This window comes from Bactrocera neohumeralis, chromosome 5 (assembly GCF_024586455.1).
Source record: "Bactrocera neohumeralis isolate Rockhampton chromosome 5, APGP_CSIRO_Bneo_wtdbg2-racon-allhic-juicebox.fasta_v2, whole genome shotgun sequence".
Taxonomy (NCBI): Eukaryota; Metazoa; Arthropoda; class Insecta; order Diptera; family Tephritidae; genus Bactrocera; species Bactrocera neohumeralis.
The window spans coordinates 78,446,590-78,465,879 of record NC_065922.1 but is presented as its reverse complement, the minus strand read 5'-3'; the positions used below and the strand labels follow the sequence as shown (position 1 = coordinate 78,465,879).

The 19,290-nt window shown below is 40.4% G+C and overlaps 2 protein-coding genes across 6 annotated transcripts in view; both read left to right on the top strand.

Annotated features, from left to right (window-relative positions):
- The window catches only part of LOC126760305 (uncharacterized), a 57,964-nt gene extending 47,162 nt beyond the window's left edge, over positions 1-10,802 (top strand). The window contains exon 3 of the mRNA XM_050475846.1: positions 10,704-10,802. Coding sequence (XP_050331803.1) covers positions 10,704-10,802 — 99 coding nt within the window. The remainder of the gene's footprint in view (positions 1-10,703) is intronic.
- Positions 1-19,290, top strand: part of LOC126760306 (inositol-trisphosphate 3-kinase A-like) — a 30,055-nt gene that overhangs the window by 8,739 nt on the left and 2,026 nt on the right. The window contains exons 1-2 of one of the 5 annotated variants that reach the window (XM_050475850.1): positions 10,932-11,807; positions 19,011-19,260. In XM_050475850.1, the coding sequence (XP_050331807.1) occupies positions 10,944-11,807; positions 19,011-19,260 (1,114 nt within the window). In that variant the 5' untranslated portion in view covers positions 10,932-10,943. Of the gene's footprint in view, positions 1-10,931; positions 11,808-14,200; positions 14,554-19,010; positions 19,270-19,290 lie in introns of those variants that run through there. The other 4 variants (XM_050475849.1, XM_050475853.1, XM_050475852.1 and 1 more) reach the window with 4 other exon arrangements.

The window sequence follows — 19,290 nt, the reverse complement described above, 5'->3', positions numbered from 1 at the left end:
TTTTATCAATAATTGATTATACAACACTTGTTTATAGTTACATACAAGTAGTATATACATACATACATACATACATATATACACTAGGCATCAAATGAAAGTATAAATTTCACAGACGTTATTTCAGTGCAGTTTTATTAAAATAAAAAAACTAATAATTCATACATTAGTTATTACATTTATGTACATAAGTATTTAAGTAACAAATTATATATTAAAAAAAATTTCCGGAATAGAAAGGAAAAAATTTTGTTCCACTTTAAAAAAGGGACTCTTAAATAAAAGTGGTCAAATGAAAGTATAAATTTTGAAAAAAATACGAAACGTTTGGTTTAAAAGTAAATTTAGTAATTAATATTGCCTTTTTTATTCTGAGTTACTGCAGGAAGACGTTTTGGCATGCCTCGAACCAAATTTTCTTATATTTTCATTGGAATAACGCCAAGTTGACACTTCGTCTCTAAGAAAAATTATTCCAAGTTTGTACGGCTGCTTTTTGGTATTTTTGAATCAAAAATTAACCACAATGCTTCATTGGATTTAAATCCGGTGACTGAGTTGGCCAGGACAGTTTTTCTTTAAGCCTTCTTCAAAAAAGCGAGTAGTCAGGCGAGATGTGCGTTTATCTTATTGGAAGATAAACGACCCCAAGTTAACTTTTTTCGCATTTATTTTAAAATTTTCGCTAAGAATGTCGACATATGAAGCAACCATCATTCGTCCATCGAATTTAAGTACACTACCTACACCAAATTTTGAGAAACAGCGCCAAACCATGAGATAACAACCTCCATGCTTCACTGATGATTGTATGCACTGTGGTTTTAAGCGATCTGAAGGTTTACACCACACTCCCTTACGTGTTTTTTAACTCCTTAGCTCGAATTTGAATTAAGCGGACCAAATTACTTTATCTCAAAATGTGGTTGGCATATTTGGATATTGTTTTGCAAACTCTAGTCCTTTTTTCCTACTCGAAATAGAAAACATAGCTCGTTTATTTGCGACATAGTTTTTAAAACCAGATGTTTGTAATTTTCCTTTCATTGTACTAATGGAAACATCCAAACCAAAACTTTTAATCAACTCCCGTGATAAAATTTCAGGGTTTTCAGGAGCTTTTCTCGTACAAGTCGCTCAGCGTGTATAGAAATTTTGGACTTTGGACCTCCACCGTATTGAGTCTTGCTTCTTCTTTCTTCTCTTGGATTATTCAAAAATCTTTTTTCTCCCCTCTCTGATCGAAATGGAATATTTTTCATACATTTTTTTGATACGTTTCACCCCTCTTCCCATCTTCTACAATTAAGATCCGATTCTCTTCAATTTTTTTATATTTTTTACTAAGAACAGAAAAAAAAATTTTTCGCCATAACATAAATTCCCTTAATAAATACAAATGTATTAAATATATGGTATAATTCAGTTTTACCTTGAAAAAAATTAACCAAAACTAAAATTATACTTTCATTTGACGCGCACTCATAGGCTCACCAGCGAAGACTAATCACTCCCGATGCAGTAAACATTTTTTTCGTCTAAATAATAAGTGTAAATATTACTCCAACTGTTTATTTACATAACGGTGCTTCTACATAAAATGCTTTATGAATTTATTCTTAAGCAAAAATCTAGGAAGTAAATTAATGATCTGAGGTTGCCAGTATATACTACATTTATACTTTCATTTGACGCCTAGTGTATACTCTATTCACGCTGTCAAAGTGCACTTTGGCGCCTTTCAAGCGTTAAGCGTGGCTTTTGTCAATGAAAAAAATGTAAATCATTAATTTGAAAGTTTCTATTTTCGAAAATTATTATGGCGAATACCGCCTGAGTCTGCGTAAAGTGAAAATTTGACATTTTTTAAATTAAGTTTTTTCTATAAATTACCGTTATTCAACACAATTACGCCTTAGTCTCCACTGCACTCACAAAGCGCGCTCTCTCCACCAGCCGCCGAGTCAGAGCCTCGAACGCTAAGCGGCACGGCCGGTCACTGCGATCAGCGCCAAATATGAAAAGTGACAGCTTTCAAATGTTGTTTTACATGATTTTGGTTTGGAGCTGATTACTTCAGCAACACCTACACGAACACATGGCCGCGTGTGTAATTAAAAGCCCACACGGTAGTGTTACGCGCTTGTGCGCATTTGTACGCTGTGCGTGTGTTTAATTGCTTGCAGCCGGCACTTGTAAGTGACAGTTTTCAGTGAAAAAATGAAAAAATGAAAAAAATGCAATTTACATCTCACTCAGATCGAGAAAGGCTGCGAACAGTCACTGCAACAAGTGTGTTAATCAATTAATGTACAATACAACAACAGCTATAGTTGACCGCTCGCCTTAATGAGTGTCAATTAAAACGGAAATTGTTCGCACAAAACAAAGAGGAAATTTGAAAAGTGTAGAGACAAAAGAACACAACACAGTCGATTTTAAATACTTTACAAACATTGCTGTAATTAGAAAACAAAATAAGCAAACCCTATAGGAAATTGAAGGTTTGCGTGCAAAGTTTAGCGACAACGTTTCAGCGACATGGGAAACATACCTATTAAGGGTGTGCTCAACGCGACCCGATTAATGTGCGAATAAAATGTGTCATATGTTCAAAGTCAGCTTTCTTACAGGGCACGGTACGCCTTTGCCACATTTTTGTTGTTGAAGAGATCAAGTGCGCATCAATCGTACATATGCTGCCCATTTATGTTGCCAACTTTGCTGTATATTTTACTGCGTAATAACACACGCATCTGTTTCGTATCGTCTCTCAGTTGCACCTGTACTGCGTCGCGCACACTTTACCGTCTTTGTGATACTTCTACGCTTGCTCATCAAGCACAGTGGGTGTTCACAATATACTAGCTATAGCATAGCCGCTCTAAAAAGCTGTATTTAGTCAATATATTGCAACAATAAAAACAAAAACAAAAACAATACAAATTCCATAATTTTGCCGATCGACGGCCGATCTATGCTTTCGCTCTTGTACCAGACTGTTTTGTGGTAGGGTTGTCTGTGGGAGGAAAATATATGTTTTGAAAATTTTGGAGATTACATGCAAACAGTTATGGCCACATATGTATAACAGTATGTGCTAATTGATGAGCTTAAAGGGGTGGCTTCTGAAATAAAACAATTTTTGGAAATGCAACTCTGCTTCCTGCCGCATTCGCTGACAATGGAACAAAAACACATTCGAATGCGACTTTCTCAGCAACATTTGGAGCGTTTTAAAAAGGATAAAGTGGGTTTTGTGCTCCGATTCATCACTATGGATGAGACGTGGGTCTATCACCATGATTCTGAATCAAAGCAAGAGGCTAAAGAGTAGTGTGAACCTGGTTGTTCGGCTTCGAAACGACCTCGTGTCCGAAAATCGGCCAATAAGGTTATGACATCAGTTTTTTGGGATGCGAGAGAGATTTTGTTTGTGGATTACTTCCAAATAATAAATTCTAAATCATAATGCAATCTTTTGGACCAGCTGAAGGAAAAAATTCATGAAAAAGATCCGGTTTGCAGAAGAAAAAATCCTTTTCCATCAGTACAATGCACTGTGTCACAAGGGTATTTTGACAATTGCTAAAATTCATGAAGTAAAGTTCGAATCATTGGAGCACGCATCGCATTCACCAGATTTGGCCTCTTGCGACTTTCATTAGTTTCCAGAACTCATAAAAGTATACGTGGCAAGCGTTTTTCATCAAATGAAGAGCTCATAACGGCTGTCTAAGCGTATTTTGCAGACCTTTCGGATTCTTACTTCAGCGATGGGATCCACAGATTGGAGGATCGTTATTATACTGAAATAAAAAAGTGTATTTTAAATCACGCATTGGCGCAATATTCGAATAAACTGTTCGGACCGGCATACAGATGCCATACAAAATAAACGATCAGAATCAAGTGCTTGGATGAAAAACTTTTCTATTTGTGAATGGTATTGTAGCTTCGGTGCAACAGAGATGGACGGTTATTCTTATATCAATAAGCATTTTGTTGAAATCTGCTGCCATTTGTTTGTTTCGTTTTATCGCTTTGATGTATCCACTTCTACTTATTCTCTACACATTTTGGCAAATGAATTGTTGTAATTATATGCCCCTACCTTGTTGTGCCAACAAAAGAGAACACGTAGTAGATACTGACAGCTCGATACATAAATATGTATGTACATATATACACCCAATTCCCGTTTCGATTTCGAAATTATGTAGTTTTCTATTGCCTTCAATGCTTTTGGTTTTGGTTTTATCTATCCACGCCCATTGGCTTGGCGCAATTGATTTGCCGTTGGAATGTGCCAGCGAGCATGGAAATTCACTTCTAAAATCTAAATTTACTTTTATTGAAATATATATGTAGATATTATAAATTTGAGCAGTAAAATATATGTAAATATTTAAGCGTGTTATGTTCTATAAATAATGAGGTAATAGTGGAAATATTTTGTCTGGCGGAGCAAAATGAACACGCCTTTTTATTTACGATAAAGAAAAATTATGATAATTTTGGAATCATATATTTTTATTGAAATTCGCTGACAGAATTGTTGATTTTTGCAGAGTTCATGTCTATTTCGTATAAAATCTATGAAGCCTCAATAGTATACGGACGTATACTCGTAGTTAGACGAAATTCTCATTTATGAACGTCATGAAAATATTGGGCAGTCGAAAAAGTCTTTTCATATTTTGTCAATAGATGTCGTTGCAGTCGTATATTTTCGACTACCCAATATTATGCCCACATGTGGTTACGAGACAACCGAGGTTACCTTCATAACAATGGGGCAGACTAAAGTCACATTTTCGATCATCTCTTATATTAAAGTGCACTTTTCTAACAAGAGTTTTTTCAATATCTAAACCATCCTAACGCTTTTTATGCACTCTTGGACCGTTACACTTCCTAAAGATGCTGTTAGTGCTCCCTTACCTTCACTTTTAATGAGCGCGCTGTCATTGGGAGAGATTTTACTCAGTCACTGACATGACGATAAGTCATTTCTAACAAGAATGCCTTTCAAGTTAGCATTCCAGCGCAATAAAAAATCAATACGATGCGGTCCGAACGTACATACATTGTAGATTGCGCTTCGCTGTAAGCTCATTCAAGTGTGAAATGACGTGCTAACTTCGGGTGTGTAGTCCCTCTATTCTATGCACTTTGAATACTGATTTGCGAAATCGCTGATAACTGGAATAAACATTTCTAGGTAAGCACAATACATGAACACATGTATGTATGTGAGTGTGCGCATGAGTGCCTATGAAATTTTAAATGCAAAATAAATACTCGAACTCGGCGAAGCGACCTCCCCGGATGAGTTCAATTAAAGTGATCCGATCGCTGGCTTGTTGATCCGAGGAGCGCTATCTACATATGCATCTACAACAATTACAGCTGCTTTGTTGTGGTTGTTGTTGTGTCAAAGTGTTTATTTACGTCAGATGCAAGCGTTCTCACAGCAAAAATGTATAAAAAAAGTCAGCTGTAATTAAAACTACTCGTTTACACTTACACACATACATATATATGTATGCTCGTATGTGTGTGTGGACTTATCAAGAGATAGTGTATACATTTCTATTAAATTGCGGCAAGGGAACTAGGCGTGACAATCACAAAAACACCACAGACCATTGGCGGCAACATGTGCTGGTTACACATGACCACAGTCGTATTCAAAAATGTGCAGACCAATACAAGGAGATTTAGAATTGAAATTCATTCTAATGCTTTGTAGTTGTTGCTATTGCAATTAACTGCGGCATTCAAGCGTCGCAATGCGTTCAAGCTTTATAATGAAAAAACAATTACTGATTCCTTATACTTAGATATTTATGAGATTAAGCAGGCATGTACTTGCTGACGTAGAAGTCTTGATTAATTGAATAATAAATGGGTGACATAATATGTCAAGACAGCAGTCGAAGCGTAAATAATTTTATTATTTATAAGCTGGCTTAGACTTCACTTAATGAAATCGCGAGTCTCATCTATTGCTTCCTACTGTTAGACGTTAGGCTTAACACCTTGGCACTTTGGGATAGTTGCCCAAAGCTAATGGATCCATACATAAATAATTTTGTTTTGGTAGTTCTTATAAAATTGATGGGACGCCTTCAAAATAGTTAATTTTTTCAATGCCAACAAAATCCAGCAAAATATTTCTTAAGCTTAATTTAGAGGAGACTCTGGAGGTTAATGCTCGACATCCGACCAATAGAGTGAGGTATGAGGCAGTGCTTATGATTTTAGGCCAATGAAGCCAGGCTAGTCGTCATTACGAACATGGCATTATACTCGATCTTGTTAATGTACTCTAGTTAAGCTGACAAAGCGACCGTGAAAAGGAGATCTACGAGGAATTAAACCTTTCGTTTTCATTCCCCTGTAGAGAAGAGTGGACCAATAGTTATGTCACCGACAGTTCCAACGGCGAAATCTACATATTCACTTACTGATCGAAGGGTGAAACAGGAACAGTAGCGGGCTTTTTATGTTCTGTACTGTAATGTGAACACAGAAGGCAGCTTCAAACTAAATACCTACAAGTCAGTATTTCAGGCGAAAATTGGGTGGGTTTCAGTTGTAACTATAGCTGATACGTAAGGTTATGAAATCAGACAATAGACATTTAATAGGTGGCTCGGTTATTATAATCTGTGTACCCGGTCATATAGGAATAGAAGAAAATAATAAGGCAGACGAGCTGGCACGCTCGGGGGCAGCTAGAGACACAATTCACCTAAGCTGTCCCAGGCCATTAGTTCTTTCAAGGCTTGTTTGAGGCAATGGACCTAAGAGGAACACCTCAGGTCTTGGATCACACACAAAACAGGATTTACCACAAAGCTACTTTGGAGCAGTGGTAATGATGGACAGACAAAAAGGATTCTACATCTAGGCAAAAGGGGTCATTAAAGATTCCGCCTTCAAAATATAGGAAGAGTGGATTCGGATGATGAGATGCTGGAACATTAGCTATGCTATTCCCAGCCCTTCAGCTAGATGAGTAGGGACAATTTCCACAGCTCTCATTACTCCAACTTAAGAGATATTGGTCAGATGGGGAGGAAAAGAATCAACTTATTTACCAAATACACTAAGTTGCTGGATAACGCTTAAATTGGTTACCACCCGGGATCGCAATGGGAGTGTAGATGGCTAAGTGCGGCCGGCTGCGATTCGGCACTCATACGTTTTCCTTCTCAACCAATCAATCAATTTAGTTCAGATGCGACCAAGGAATCTGCGTAACCTTTTTTTTTTTTTGATGAAAGGCAGGGTAAATCTAAAGAAACGAGCGAAGGCGCGGGTTTAGACATAATTCAAAATATACATACATATGTATACTCTCACACATGCGTAACCAAATTTCCAGCATTTTTATACCCAACAGTGTGCGCCATGACTTATGAGCTACCCTCACGTCAAGCAGCGTATAAAATCAGGTGAAATTACAGTTGCAGCAACACTCAGCTTCTTTGTTGTTGTTTTTAACTGGGGTTTATTGTATCATAATATTTGCTGCGGCACATCTGCATTGCAACTCTTGCGAGCTTTTCGCGCTAAGAAGCTTCGAAATACTACCACTACGTCTACCCTCCCACTTTCCTTCACTGTATTTGTTTTTGTATGTTTACGAATTCGCTCATTGGCTTGTGTCATTCGAAAACCGTTAAATTTCCATTGCAAATTAAATGACACAACCGAATTGTTGCTGTTATTACGTCTGTACGCTAAGCGCTTCTTTCTTTTCTGCGCATCTCGCCGCTTTTGTTCAAAATTTGTTAAGAATGCTTCTTCTTCGTTTCTTTTTTTCACACATCAGAAGCTCAATGTCGGCAACTGGTACTGCGTGCGTCGTAAATGACGCAAAATGCGCAATTTCTATATGTGTCTTCTTCTTTCTCACTTTATTAGTATTGTTTCATTGCTATTAGTTAGCACTTTATTTGCTGTATAATATAAGCGTATAATTGATGAAAGCTTTTTCTAATCGAAAAATAATTTAATGTGATGACCAAGCAATTAGCAATCGTCATTTATAGGCGCGGTCAACTAGGGAAATTTACCGATTCTGCTTTCCGCGGAACTAATTAGCGAAAACGAATGCATTTATGGCATTGACTGAATGAATTGCGAGCTTTTGAGCTTTTAATTGGCTGAATTAAAAGCGGACTGATGCACCATTTTGGTCGACCACTTTTAGCCATTTTCCCACTAGAGACATTATTCCATCAGTGTAATACTTTTCTGGTTTCTCGGCGAAAAACTGCGACAAGTAATTTTCATATGCTTCTCTTGAAGCCAACTTTACGCCATTAAGGGAGTTTTGCATTGACCGAAACAAATGTTAGTTCGATGGTGCACGGTCAGCACTACATGGTGGATGCATCAGAACTTCCCAGCCAAGCTTTCCAAGTTCTTGCGTGTGAGGTCTAGCGTTGTCCTGATGGAAGACGAAGCTCTTTCTGTTGATCAGTTCGGGCCGTTTTTTTCGATTGCTTGCTTCAATCTCATCAGTTGTTGACAGTAAAATGTAGAATCAATCGTTCGACCAGGGCGAAGCAGATCATAGTGGATGATTCCTTTCCAAACCCACTCAGCATTGACCGAAACAAATGTTAGTTCGATGGTGCAAGGTCAGCACTACATGGTGGATGCATCAGAACTTCCCAGACAAGCTTTCCAAGTTTTTGCGTGTGAGGTCTAGCGTTGTCCTGATGGAAGACGAAGCTCTTTCTGTTGATCAGTTCGGGCCGTTTTTTTCGATTGCTTGCTTCAATCTCATCAGTTGTTGACAGTAAAATGTAGAATCAATCGTTCGACCGTTGCAGATCATAGTGGATGATTCCTTTCCAAACCCACTCAGCATAACCCTTCGTGGCGTCAATCCTGACTTTGCGACCATTTGTTGAGCTTCACCACGCTTGGAGCTTGATTTTTTTCGCACATTATTGTCGTATTTGATCTAATTTTCTTCTTCGTTTCAGCAAAGAATTGCAGATGTTAATTCGGTTAATCGGTGTTAATGCGAAAAGAGTTTTTCGACCAGCTAATATTATTGTCTCCGCGGTACCGCAAATTTATGGGTCTATTGAGAGTTGACCAGCAAAGTATTCCCAACAGAATACATCACGTTTGTTATTAATAACTCAATCACTTTCTCAATCCTCTTTTGGCGCCAATTGTCAGTTATGACATATACGCTACCATTTCCGGACCTACTAATACTTTTTTATGTTGTTGTTATTGCTGCGACGTGCGGCAATACGGCAAGTAATGGTGTTTAGAACATTAAATTAATATCGTTCCGCGAAATCTATAAATAACTACTAAATTACGTCTTAAGTAGCTTGCCGCAAATATGGAGTCTTAACGCAACATTCACAGCCGGTTGATTCCACGTGGGTGGCGATTTAACTGCGGCTACGGGTATGTCAAGGAAAATAAAGGAGAGAATTAAAACAACTTGTGCAAAGCTGAATTGAAAGTGCTCCTCAATGCGTGGTTGAGCGCTGTGTGAGTTTCGGCCAAGTGAGTTTGGCCGAGATTTTGACGAAATGCCAACGAATTCTGGCAGTCGAAGCTCGCAACCATTTATGGCGCACCGTAGCCAAAGCGTTGGTTAAAAGCGTTTCTTTGAAATTTCTGCATTATTTCGTTTTTATTTTTATTTTTTCCCTCTTCTGCTTGCATCGCGTTTTGGCAAGACGAGTTGTGGCTAGCTGTTACAGCATTGCTTGTTGTACAAACCTCGTCACCGCACCTCGGGTGATAAAATATTAGTGTTGCGCTTGGCATGTGGATGACTTGGTCACTGCAGGCCAAAAAATGCCAAATCGTGTAATATTCTTCGGTATTCGATAATTTAATATTTTTACGATGTTGCAATCTGCTGCACGCGTTCCACCTTCTGCTCTTGCCATGACGTACGCACATTCGAATTGCTAATGCGCTTGTATGAAGTTGTTAACGGTAAAGACTTTGTGTATGTGCTGTGAATTGCCATGTGGTGACTTTGCTTGCCTAAAGCTCGCAAGACTTTGTCGTAATGGCATAGCTGGTAGATGGGAGATCACTTGGAGAACGCACATTTTATTGGGGTCGAGCTACATCAACCGTGTTGACTCTTATTTAAATATGTCTAGTTCCTTCCTGATAGTCTACGCCGCATATTGTCAAGGCCTCGATTATGCATAAAATGTTTTAGTTAATTATTGTAAGATAGAACTTCGTTGCGTCCGCTTTAATTTCATGTTAAAAATGAGCTTGGAGTGATGAAGTCTTAGAAGATAGTCTTTTCATTTCAGAAAGAGGCGAGGGCCAAACTAGAATCGCGTATCTAACCAGTGTTGCTTCAGCGCTAAAGTCTGCGTTAAAAAGCAATCTACTAACGTGGTTCTTCAGGGCGATTTGTCCCATGTCGGACGGAGTATTTTTGCAGGCCTATAATTCATACAGCAATGAAACATTTCTTATCATGCTTTCATTGCGCCATTGGGATATATATAAAGTTGATTTAGGTATAAAAGTTATTTACGTTTACTTTAGGGAGGGCTGAGAGAATTGCCAGAGTTTTTCCCGATCAAAAGAATTTGCTGAATAAACAGTTGCATTGAAAATATAAAAATCCCGTGGTTGAGTAATAAAAAATACAGCTGCGAATTCCGTAAATATTTCAGATTCCAGAACTTCATTCATCATTAAGGCTTCACCAGAGCAATGCAATAAGACAATGTAATAAAATGATTAATACGCGATGGACTGACAACTTGTCATAGCTCGTTTGAAACTCGTCGTGAAGCATATTTTCTAAAACAAAGAGATAGTAATTTGTCTAATAGTGAAAGAGAAAAGTGAAGTGAGAACAGCGAGCGTGAAAGCGAGACAGTTTCGCCGCGCTTGTGTTTGTGTATGTGACAATGTCTTTGTGCGCTTATCCGCAAGTACGCATTTACGAAGATTTCGATAAAATGAGCGCCAAAGAGGTCTACTACAACGAAGCCGGCAACAAGGTCACCGTGAAGCTGCTGCACTTCCCCGATGTACCGCCTGAGGAAGTGGATAATATGAAATTCGATGACGACGCCGATTACGCCGAAGAAGCCGTCGAGGCAGTTGAGGTAATGGCACACACCAATTGCAAGCAGTGTTGCATACACAAGGTCGTCGCTGGCGTTAGCTCGTCTTTGGTGAATGGCATGCCACGCGTGAAAAGCTCCAAAGCTGCTGCAGAAGATGACGACCCTGAGGAGGAGGAAGATAACGATCCCGAAGAGGATGAGGTTGATGAGACAGGCAGACTATACGACGAGACCGCTGAACGTGAGGCCGATGAGCTATCACGTCCTCACTCACCGGCACTACCCATGCCCACACATTCGCATCCACATCCCGTGCATCAGCATAGTCACTCGGTGCCAACTAAGAAAATCTTTCGCAAGAAATCCACCGGCAATCAGACGCATGCCCGCAAATGCAGTCTCGCCTTTGCACAGGCACACGGGCTGCCGGTCAGTGTGCCGCCCACTATTATGGTGCCGCCGCGCGCTCCAGCGTCAAATGAACTCAGGGGATGTGCGCTGCGCCGGCACCTGCAACTGCAGCGCCGTTCGCCATCACCACAGCAAAATCTTTGTCCCGGCTATATGCAATACTCCAAGTCATTCCTGGAAGTGCCGCTGCCACGTGACTATGGCTATGCGTCCAGCGACGATTTGAGCTCCGAATGGGATTCCGATGTGCCAACGATGTCAGCGAGCCGCGGACAGACGCAAACGAAAAAGGTGAGTGTCTTCAGACATACTGTTAAGAGGGAAGATTTCATAACTGACTCAACATGACTCAGTAAGCTTTTCGCTTCGCACGTTTTCGCTGGTAATTGCTCTTATATTGTGATCACGATCTTTGCCCCAGTATGCGGATGTAGATCAGCTTTATGTGGTGTGATTTGGTCTACCATACAAATTCATATTGGTGGAATAGCTTTATTTGTCTGACGTTAACTTAGTCTCGACTAGGGAGTTATGTACACTTAATTTGTCATTAAAACTCCAATTAATCTAAAAATAAATCGCTTTATGTAAGAGTTCATATGTATATGTATTAACCGACATTTTGCCACGCGCCTTCATAAATTCCATTTTTCAATGGCATTGCCCCAGTACTGCCCGCCGACTTCTGTTTGCGATGAGCTACTGTCTTCTCTTCGCTACGTCCAACTGCTCATTTATATAGGTTGTTGCGGACGGCGCATGAATTAAAGATCAGTGGGCGTGTTGTGTGAAATTCCTCAGTAGAATACCGTGGAGAATTTCAAATACAATTCAGTTTTTGTTTTTATAATTTTACGAGCGTTCTGTGGCCGCACAGCGTGTAGCGGCTAGTTTGCATGAGAAAAGGCGTAAAATATGCGAGGTAAATCTATAAGCTTTTATAATGACGTTATCACAGTTGTGTGTAATAATTTTGTAGAACATGAAATTTATACTTTTTGGACCTGAGCATATTCCAGAACTCTTTCTTAAGAATTTGCGTTTCTCATTCAATGCCAAAGCCCACCATTTACTCCATTCAGGCCTCTCTCTCAGCATTCGTTTGAACATACTTTTGCCCCACATTTTTTATTGTCATATATGAACTGTTGAGTGATTTAGTACTTGGCAATCTTTCATTGAATCGTGGGTTCGAAATTGGGTCGAAAGTATTCTATAACAAAGAAATCGTACAATTCAGAGGCGGTTTCAAAGTCTGTGAATGCAAATTTGCGTCGCATCCCTTCCAATTCTTTCCGCCAAATGGCCAATAGATGGATCTTGTAATTATTATGATGTCTGTCCACAGTCGCGTACAGCTCACTCGAGTTGACAGTTGTGATGAAGACAATCCCATGTTATGACGCCTCAACTAAAAAGTTGACAACACGCACAACAACAAAAGCAGCAGACAATGAGTCGGTTCCGTCACACTGGCGAAACGTGCTGGGCTCACTGCGCTTGTGACATTCGTAGGTTGAGTTGTTGGTATACAATTACTTGGTGAAATGAGTCCAAGTTTAGCACAAAAACAACAAATTAAAAGACTGAGAAACAAGCGCATAATGATTTATTATGCGGATTAGACCAAAAACAGTAAATCGCGTGGTATGACGTACGTTAGATATTGTTTGGCCAAGAAAGTTGAGAAACTCGTATTCAGCCCGTGAAATTGTGACATGAACAAATGAGGAACGGATGCGGACTTCAAGCTGATATCATGTTAGTTGCCTACATTTGTAGAATGCTGAGCGCTTGTGTAGCACGTGGCAGTTGCGCTGGTGTATGAACATGTTTGCGAATACAAAACAGGGTGCTGGTATAGAACATTCACCAATAAAAATTATGGTGCGCTTAAATTAAGCGTTCGTTTAGTTGTTTCAACGAAACGATCAAAACAGAGAGTAGTAGAGGAACATGGTATTGAGTTCCTCTCATAAGTTTTCGAAGGTTTCAGAGACGATTCATATATAATATATTTATGTCGAAAAACAGTAAAACACTTTCAGATTCACTTTGGCAAGGGGTCAGCGACCAGATTATCAAAATATCTCGAAACTGCGCAGCATTCGCAGTACGCGCATAGAGTTTAATCTTGAGCGCTGCAGTCTGTTTTCTTTTTATTGCAAATTGTAAACTCTACGCTCTTGCGCGGTAAGCTTTCTGGTGCTATCATATCTAAGCAAACAGCGTTTTAAGCGCTGTGTCAAACTCTGTCGCTCTTATTAACTCTGCCGCTAGAAACATCAACGACGTCATTACAAGCATCAGGCGTTGGGTGTACTATAGTAGCGGTGCGCGTCGCTCATTAACCCTGCGCCAAGTAAACGTAATAAGTCAGTGATCAGTGTAGGAATGCGCTGCTGCAGTTGGATATCCAGCGATCCAGGGAGCGCGCAGGTGGCAGGAGGAAAGCGTCGGCGAGCTTTGCGCAGCAATGACTGGCGTAATATTCATAATAATTATAATAATGAATTATTTTTCTTTTTTCTGCTGCTGGTTGCTGTTGTTGTTTGCCGCTTTAATATTTTTTCCACTGTTTTAAATAAACATATTTTTAACTCAGCGCATGGGGCGGCTAGCTGCCAGGCGAGAGTTCGCTTGGTTGCTTGTTTAAAGTTTCATCCGCGTGTCTGCTGGTTAGTAGCTTTTCTCGAGCGTTTAGTGGCGCACTTGGCCAACGGATACCAGCGGTTTCGAAAATTAAAAGCGAAATAATATCGGAAAATTTGTTATGTTCAAAACATCATCGCCCTTAATTTCAGTAGTTTTTTGCTTTCCGAGTGAATAGGAAGTCCGCTTGTGTTTACCGTTTCGTCATTTCGGTATCTGCATGCTTCAGCAGCGGCGTAACGGTTTCAGTTCTAAAATTCGTGCATTCGTTTGCTTGCCATTTGTGCGTGGTCGCTTGAGGCGTGGCAAAAATGTGTTAAACAAGTTGCTTTTAAGTAAAGAATTCATAATATGCGGTCTATACGAGACGCCAGAGAAGTTTGAGGTAGGTCTATAAAATCTACGCGTGCTTTCCGTACATGTTCATTCTATAAACCAATGTAAAGGGTATGATTATTTAACTTTCATATTTGTGTAAAATTTTGTCAGTGCGTCCAGTAAGGATTGCCATTTCATCGTGTTTAGATTCATTTTCGTACAACGCTTGTCCAAGACTAGTACGTAAATTTATGTTCTCGACCAAAAAAAAGTTGAAAAAGCCTTCATTGAAAAGTCATCTTCTGATGATTAGTCAACAAAGAAAATTGTCGCTATTAGGGTGAGTAAAATTCTCGTGTCGTTCAAGGAACGCAATTGCATCCACAACAATTATTGGTTTGGTGCGGATTGTGGCATGGTGGCATGGTGGCATCAATGGATTTTTCTCTTTCGAAGTGCAAAGCTTGGCGACGCATTAGTTTCGAAAAATGACCCAGTTAAATGACCGCCCGGTCATCGAAAATTGGCATAAACGGTTGGTGATCATTTGTCTGACATTTTGTTATGCGGCTTTAATATATGTAGCCGAAATCAGTGGTACCTTTTTATTCAGTTACTCACACCAGGTGGTTCTAAACCCGGCTAAGACAAAGTTGGGGGACAATTTCCGATTCCATAACTGGCTTTAAGACTCTTAGGTTTCTCCATGAGTAGATAAATTTGCTGAGTAACAGTAGAAGCTATTAGTCAGCACACAAGCCACAACTTGGCTAAGAGTGCCAATAACAGGCTTGACACGGGTTGAGCGCTGTATTGTAGGTAACATTTACCAATATGCAATTGAGGGGCAGAAGTGAGTTCATCTTTTTCCTAAATACATACTTTTTTCTTTCAATTCTTAAGCAATAAAAATATAAAAATAAGCAAGTTTCTGTGTGTATCGAAGCCCATCCAATATTTATGCTATCAGCATTATTTTGGTGCGCTGCGAGTCGGCTAATACCATATACACGTCTACGCGGTACTTGAAGCAACGAAGTACTTAAGTATGGGTGTTGTGTACAAACCGCCGAGTGGTTTTGCGTCACTCTTGATGTTTGATTTAGAAAACATGCGCGGAGTTTGCGGTATGGAAATGTGCTTCGCAAAGCAAGAACCCTGAGTCTGTTTACACAGACTGTGCTCGGCAACACAGTAGCATGAGACAGACGCTGTGGAATTCCCAAGCTTCTTGAAATGATGTGAAATCAGAAATTGTCACCGACTGTTGTTGTAGACTGTTTTTCATAGGCGTAAGCGTTTGTCGAGCTGTGGTGACGAAAGTGTGCCGTGCGCTTAGACCGGGTATTTTCACAGCTGAAATGTGAATGCCAATCAACTGGCACATATATATTAAGCAGCATATTTTATTTACTCCTCTTATTTGCACAACACAACATAACATAAACAAGCACTAATTTGTTTCATTTCTTCTCATTCTCGTTTCAGGTAAATATGAAAATCCTTGACGGCTCATTGCGTAAATTGGCGCTGCCTAAAATTCCGCCACAACACTTGCGTAAGTACACTGACCGCCTCATTGGCTGTATGCGCCTGTGCGCGCGAGATTTCGCACACATTAGAGGCAATTTAGTTGACTGCTATTTTTAACGATGCGGCGCGTTGAACATTTTGCCTTTTTGTTGCAAACTCTCGCCACAATTGAAGTCAATTTGCACAATTCATTAGCGCCAGCAGCAAAAGTATATGTCGACGATGCGTTGTTGTTGCCGCCTGACTGTTATCAATTTGTGCACGCTTTGATGGTGTGGCAGTTCATGCGTTTCGGTGCTGCCAACCCATCTCACGGCGTTCCCAGGCGCGACGTGTTCGCACAAAGACAATATATCTACTAATTTAATAAATTGAATGGACAGTGAAGAAACGCGAAATATTGGGTTAAAAAATGAAAAGTAGTCTATTGTGAGCCGATTGCGATCAGGCGCTCAAGTCGTGATATTCGAAAAAAGAAATAGAGAGCTTTAGGGTAGTTGCTAATAGCCTTTTCGCAAAGATTTAGTACATTAAGAGTATAATTGAGAAACCTGTTTTTTTGCACAGCCGGCAGGTCGATTAATGATAGATTCGATTAACGATCAGATATTATACTTGCTTGTGTTCTTCATTTTGTATATTTTCTAATGATTAAAATTCATCAGCTGACTGCTATTTATCCATCCACACAACCAAATTCATAGCCTAAACAAAAACCCGCAGAGATGCATTCCAGTTTCAACTCGAGTTGCAGTAAATTAAAATTTATATTTAGTATCTAATCCATCTAAATTAGAGCTTCAACCGAGCAAAGCCCAGTCAATTGATCAACTAACTCCTCTGCGAAAAGTCCATTAGCAGTATCTGATGCAACCGGATTGTAGAATATGTTCACCAATGTTTGTTTAATCTAGACAGCATTAGGACAGAAATCAAGCTCAAGAATTGTTTGCTATGATTTGCGGTCGGAATACGCTTTTAGAATGCTCAGTTAGAGAAAGTACTTCCTCAGCTTATTGTAGGTAGCGCTTATAGTTGACAACTAGTGCGGCGCTAAATCCTCGCGGCCGCCATAAGTCAAAGCAAAATTGTGCCCGAATACTTCAGCCGCCCGCCGCAGCTTTTACTTTAGACATATAATCGCCACCTGACCAAGTCGCCAGCAATCAAGTCAATTTAATCAACTCGTCTCCTAATCATTGCAGTCTTTACATTCTGCATGCTTACAGCACCCAATCCCAAACTAATCAAGACTAATCTGTATTAGTGTGCTTTTTCATTTGCATAAATTTACAAAGTTGTTGTGACAAGTTGTTTGCAGCTACCGGCGCGCGTGCTAGCCGACCGTTGCTCAAGTGTCAAAAGTGCATTTATATATATGTAGGCGCCTGTCGCGCACGTAAGCGGCCTAGGCCGCGCGATCTGCATGCGGCTACAGCTACTTGCGCAGGCAACACCTCACCTCCATGATCTGTGAGAGAGGACTGCTGTTGTTGGTTGCATATTTGACTGGCGCGTTTGCTGTTGCATGCCAACTAATTGGCTAATTGATTATTGGCTCTCTTTATTTCTATTATTAGGTGGCAGGTGACACATAAAGCGACAGGTGGCCGCGCTTAGCTTTTTGCAACGGACGCTTGGAATCTCGTAGTTTTTGCGAAGAGTGGAGGGTTCAAGCAAATATTGAACATCTCAACGTTGCATTACTCACTTGCGTCACTTGGTAACAGTATAGTTTTGTTTCCGCAGTAGATGAGAATTCGATATGATGCACTCGCTTAGTGCGCGCTGTTCGATGACGTGGGCGCTTATGCCGTTTGCCTTCCTGTGGCACACAGGTTCACTTATTGAAAACTAATACATATAAATGTAGAAAGTGTCTATGCGCGCGCACTCTTTACAAGACCTATTAGCAATGACGGCGCTTTTCTTAATTAAAATAAATGAAGTGGCGGCGGCCTGGTCACGTATTGTGGCGATGGCATTTATGTGGGTAGATGAGCGATAACAACGCGCTACAGCGGTAATTAGCACAAGCTTTAGCTTGCAAACGGGCTTGGAGTACGTGCCGACGCTTATACTGCTGATTTTTCTTTAATTTTCGCTGTTTTTTTTTTTTAATTTTGAATTTTGCAAAGACGCTGTGGCGGCCGCTAATTGTTATTGACGTCAGCGTGCGCGTACAAGTATAAGAGCCCGACGCGCGGCCACACTGCGTTTATCAGCGCAGCCGCTATGTGTGCGCTGTTGTAGATATTATGTTTGCGCTCGTGTTTTGCATGACTGCTGGAGCGTAGCGAGCAAATCGCAGCGTCGCGCTTTGTTTACCGACGGATTACGTAGTCTTCTCGTTCACACTCTCATTCAGCTGCAGCTGGCCTCGGCCTGATAGCGCCGTCGCATTTGTTTTGGCAATTAACATGGTCGCACACACGCGCACTGCAGACATGCACACTTCATATGCACTTAAGCAATTATCGGGTTGGAAAATAAGCGGCAAAGAAACGCGCGTAGATAAAATGTAATACTAAAATACTTGAGATCAGAAAATTTTGGAGAAGCAATATAGCCACTACATATTTATCGTTGCGAGTTGTAAGGAAATATGGTGGTTTCGATATGTACAAGTTGATCTGCTAAGATTTGGTCGCGTGCGCGTTGCTGACTTAATTACCAAACATGCAGATGACGGCCCAGCAGAAGCGCGCTACACATTAAGTTGTTATCGCCAAATTATCAAGCGCTTACGTGTACGGTGGGCGCTGGTCCAGTGCGCCCAATTAGGAGAGTTGCTGCCGCAGATAAGCGATCTGCGCCTATTTGTCAGCGCTTTTAAACTGCTGAGTGATGTATGGCGTGTTTGTCACGCGTCGGTATGCGCATAGCAAGTTAGACATTTTGCCACAACGAAGCGCGCTCGGCTCCCCATCTCACCTTGGTAGAGTTAATGAGCATTTGCTAAGTTTAATTGTGGTTTTTTCTCATTGACAGCCTTCTGGTTGGCGCAAGCTACGCAACATTGTGCAATGGACGCCATTTTTTCAAACCTACAAGAAACAGCGCTATCCCTGGGTCCAACTGGCCGGTCATCAAGGCAATTTCAAGGCCGGTCCCGAACAGGGCACCGTCCTAAAGAAACTCTGTCCAAAGGAGGAGGACTGCTTTCGTGTGCTCATGAAGGACGTCTTGCGCCCCTATGTACCGCAATATAAGGGGCAAGTGACCAGCGAGGATGGTGAATGTAAGTACAGTATGTATGAATATCCGTAAA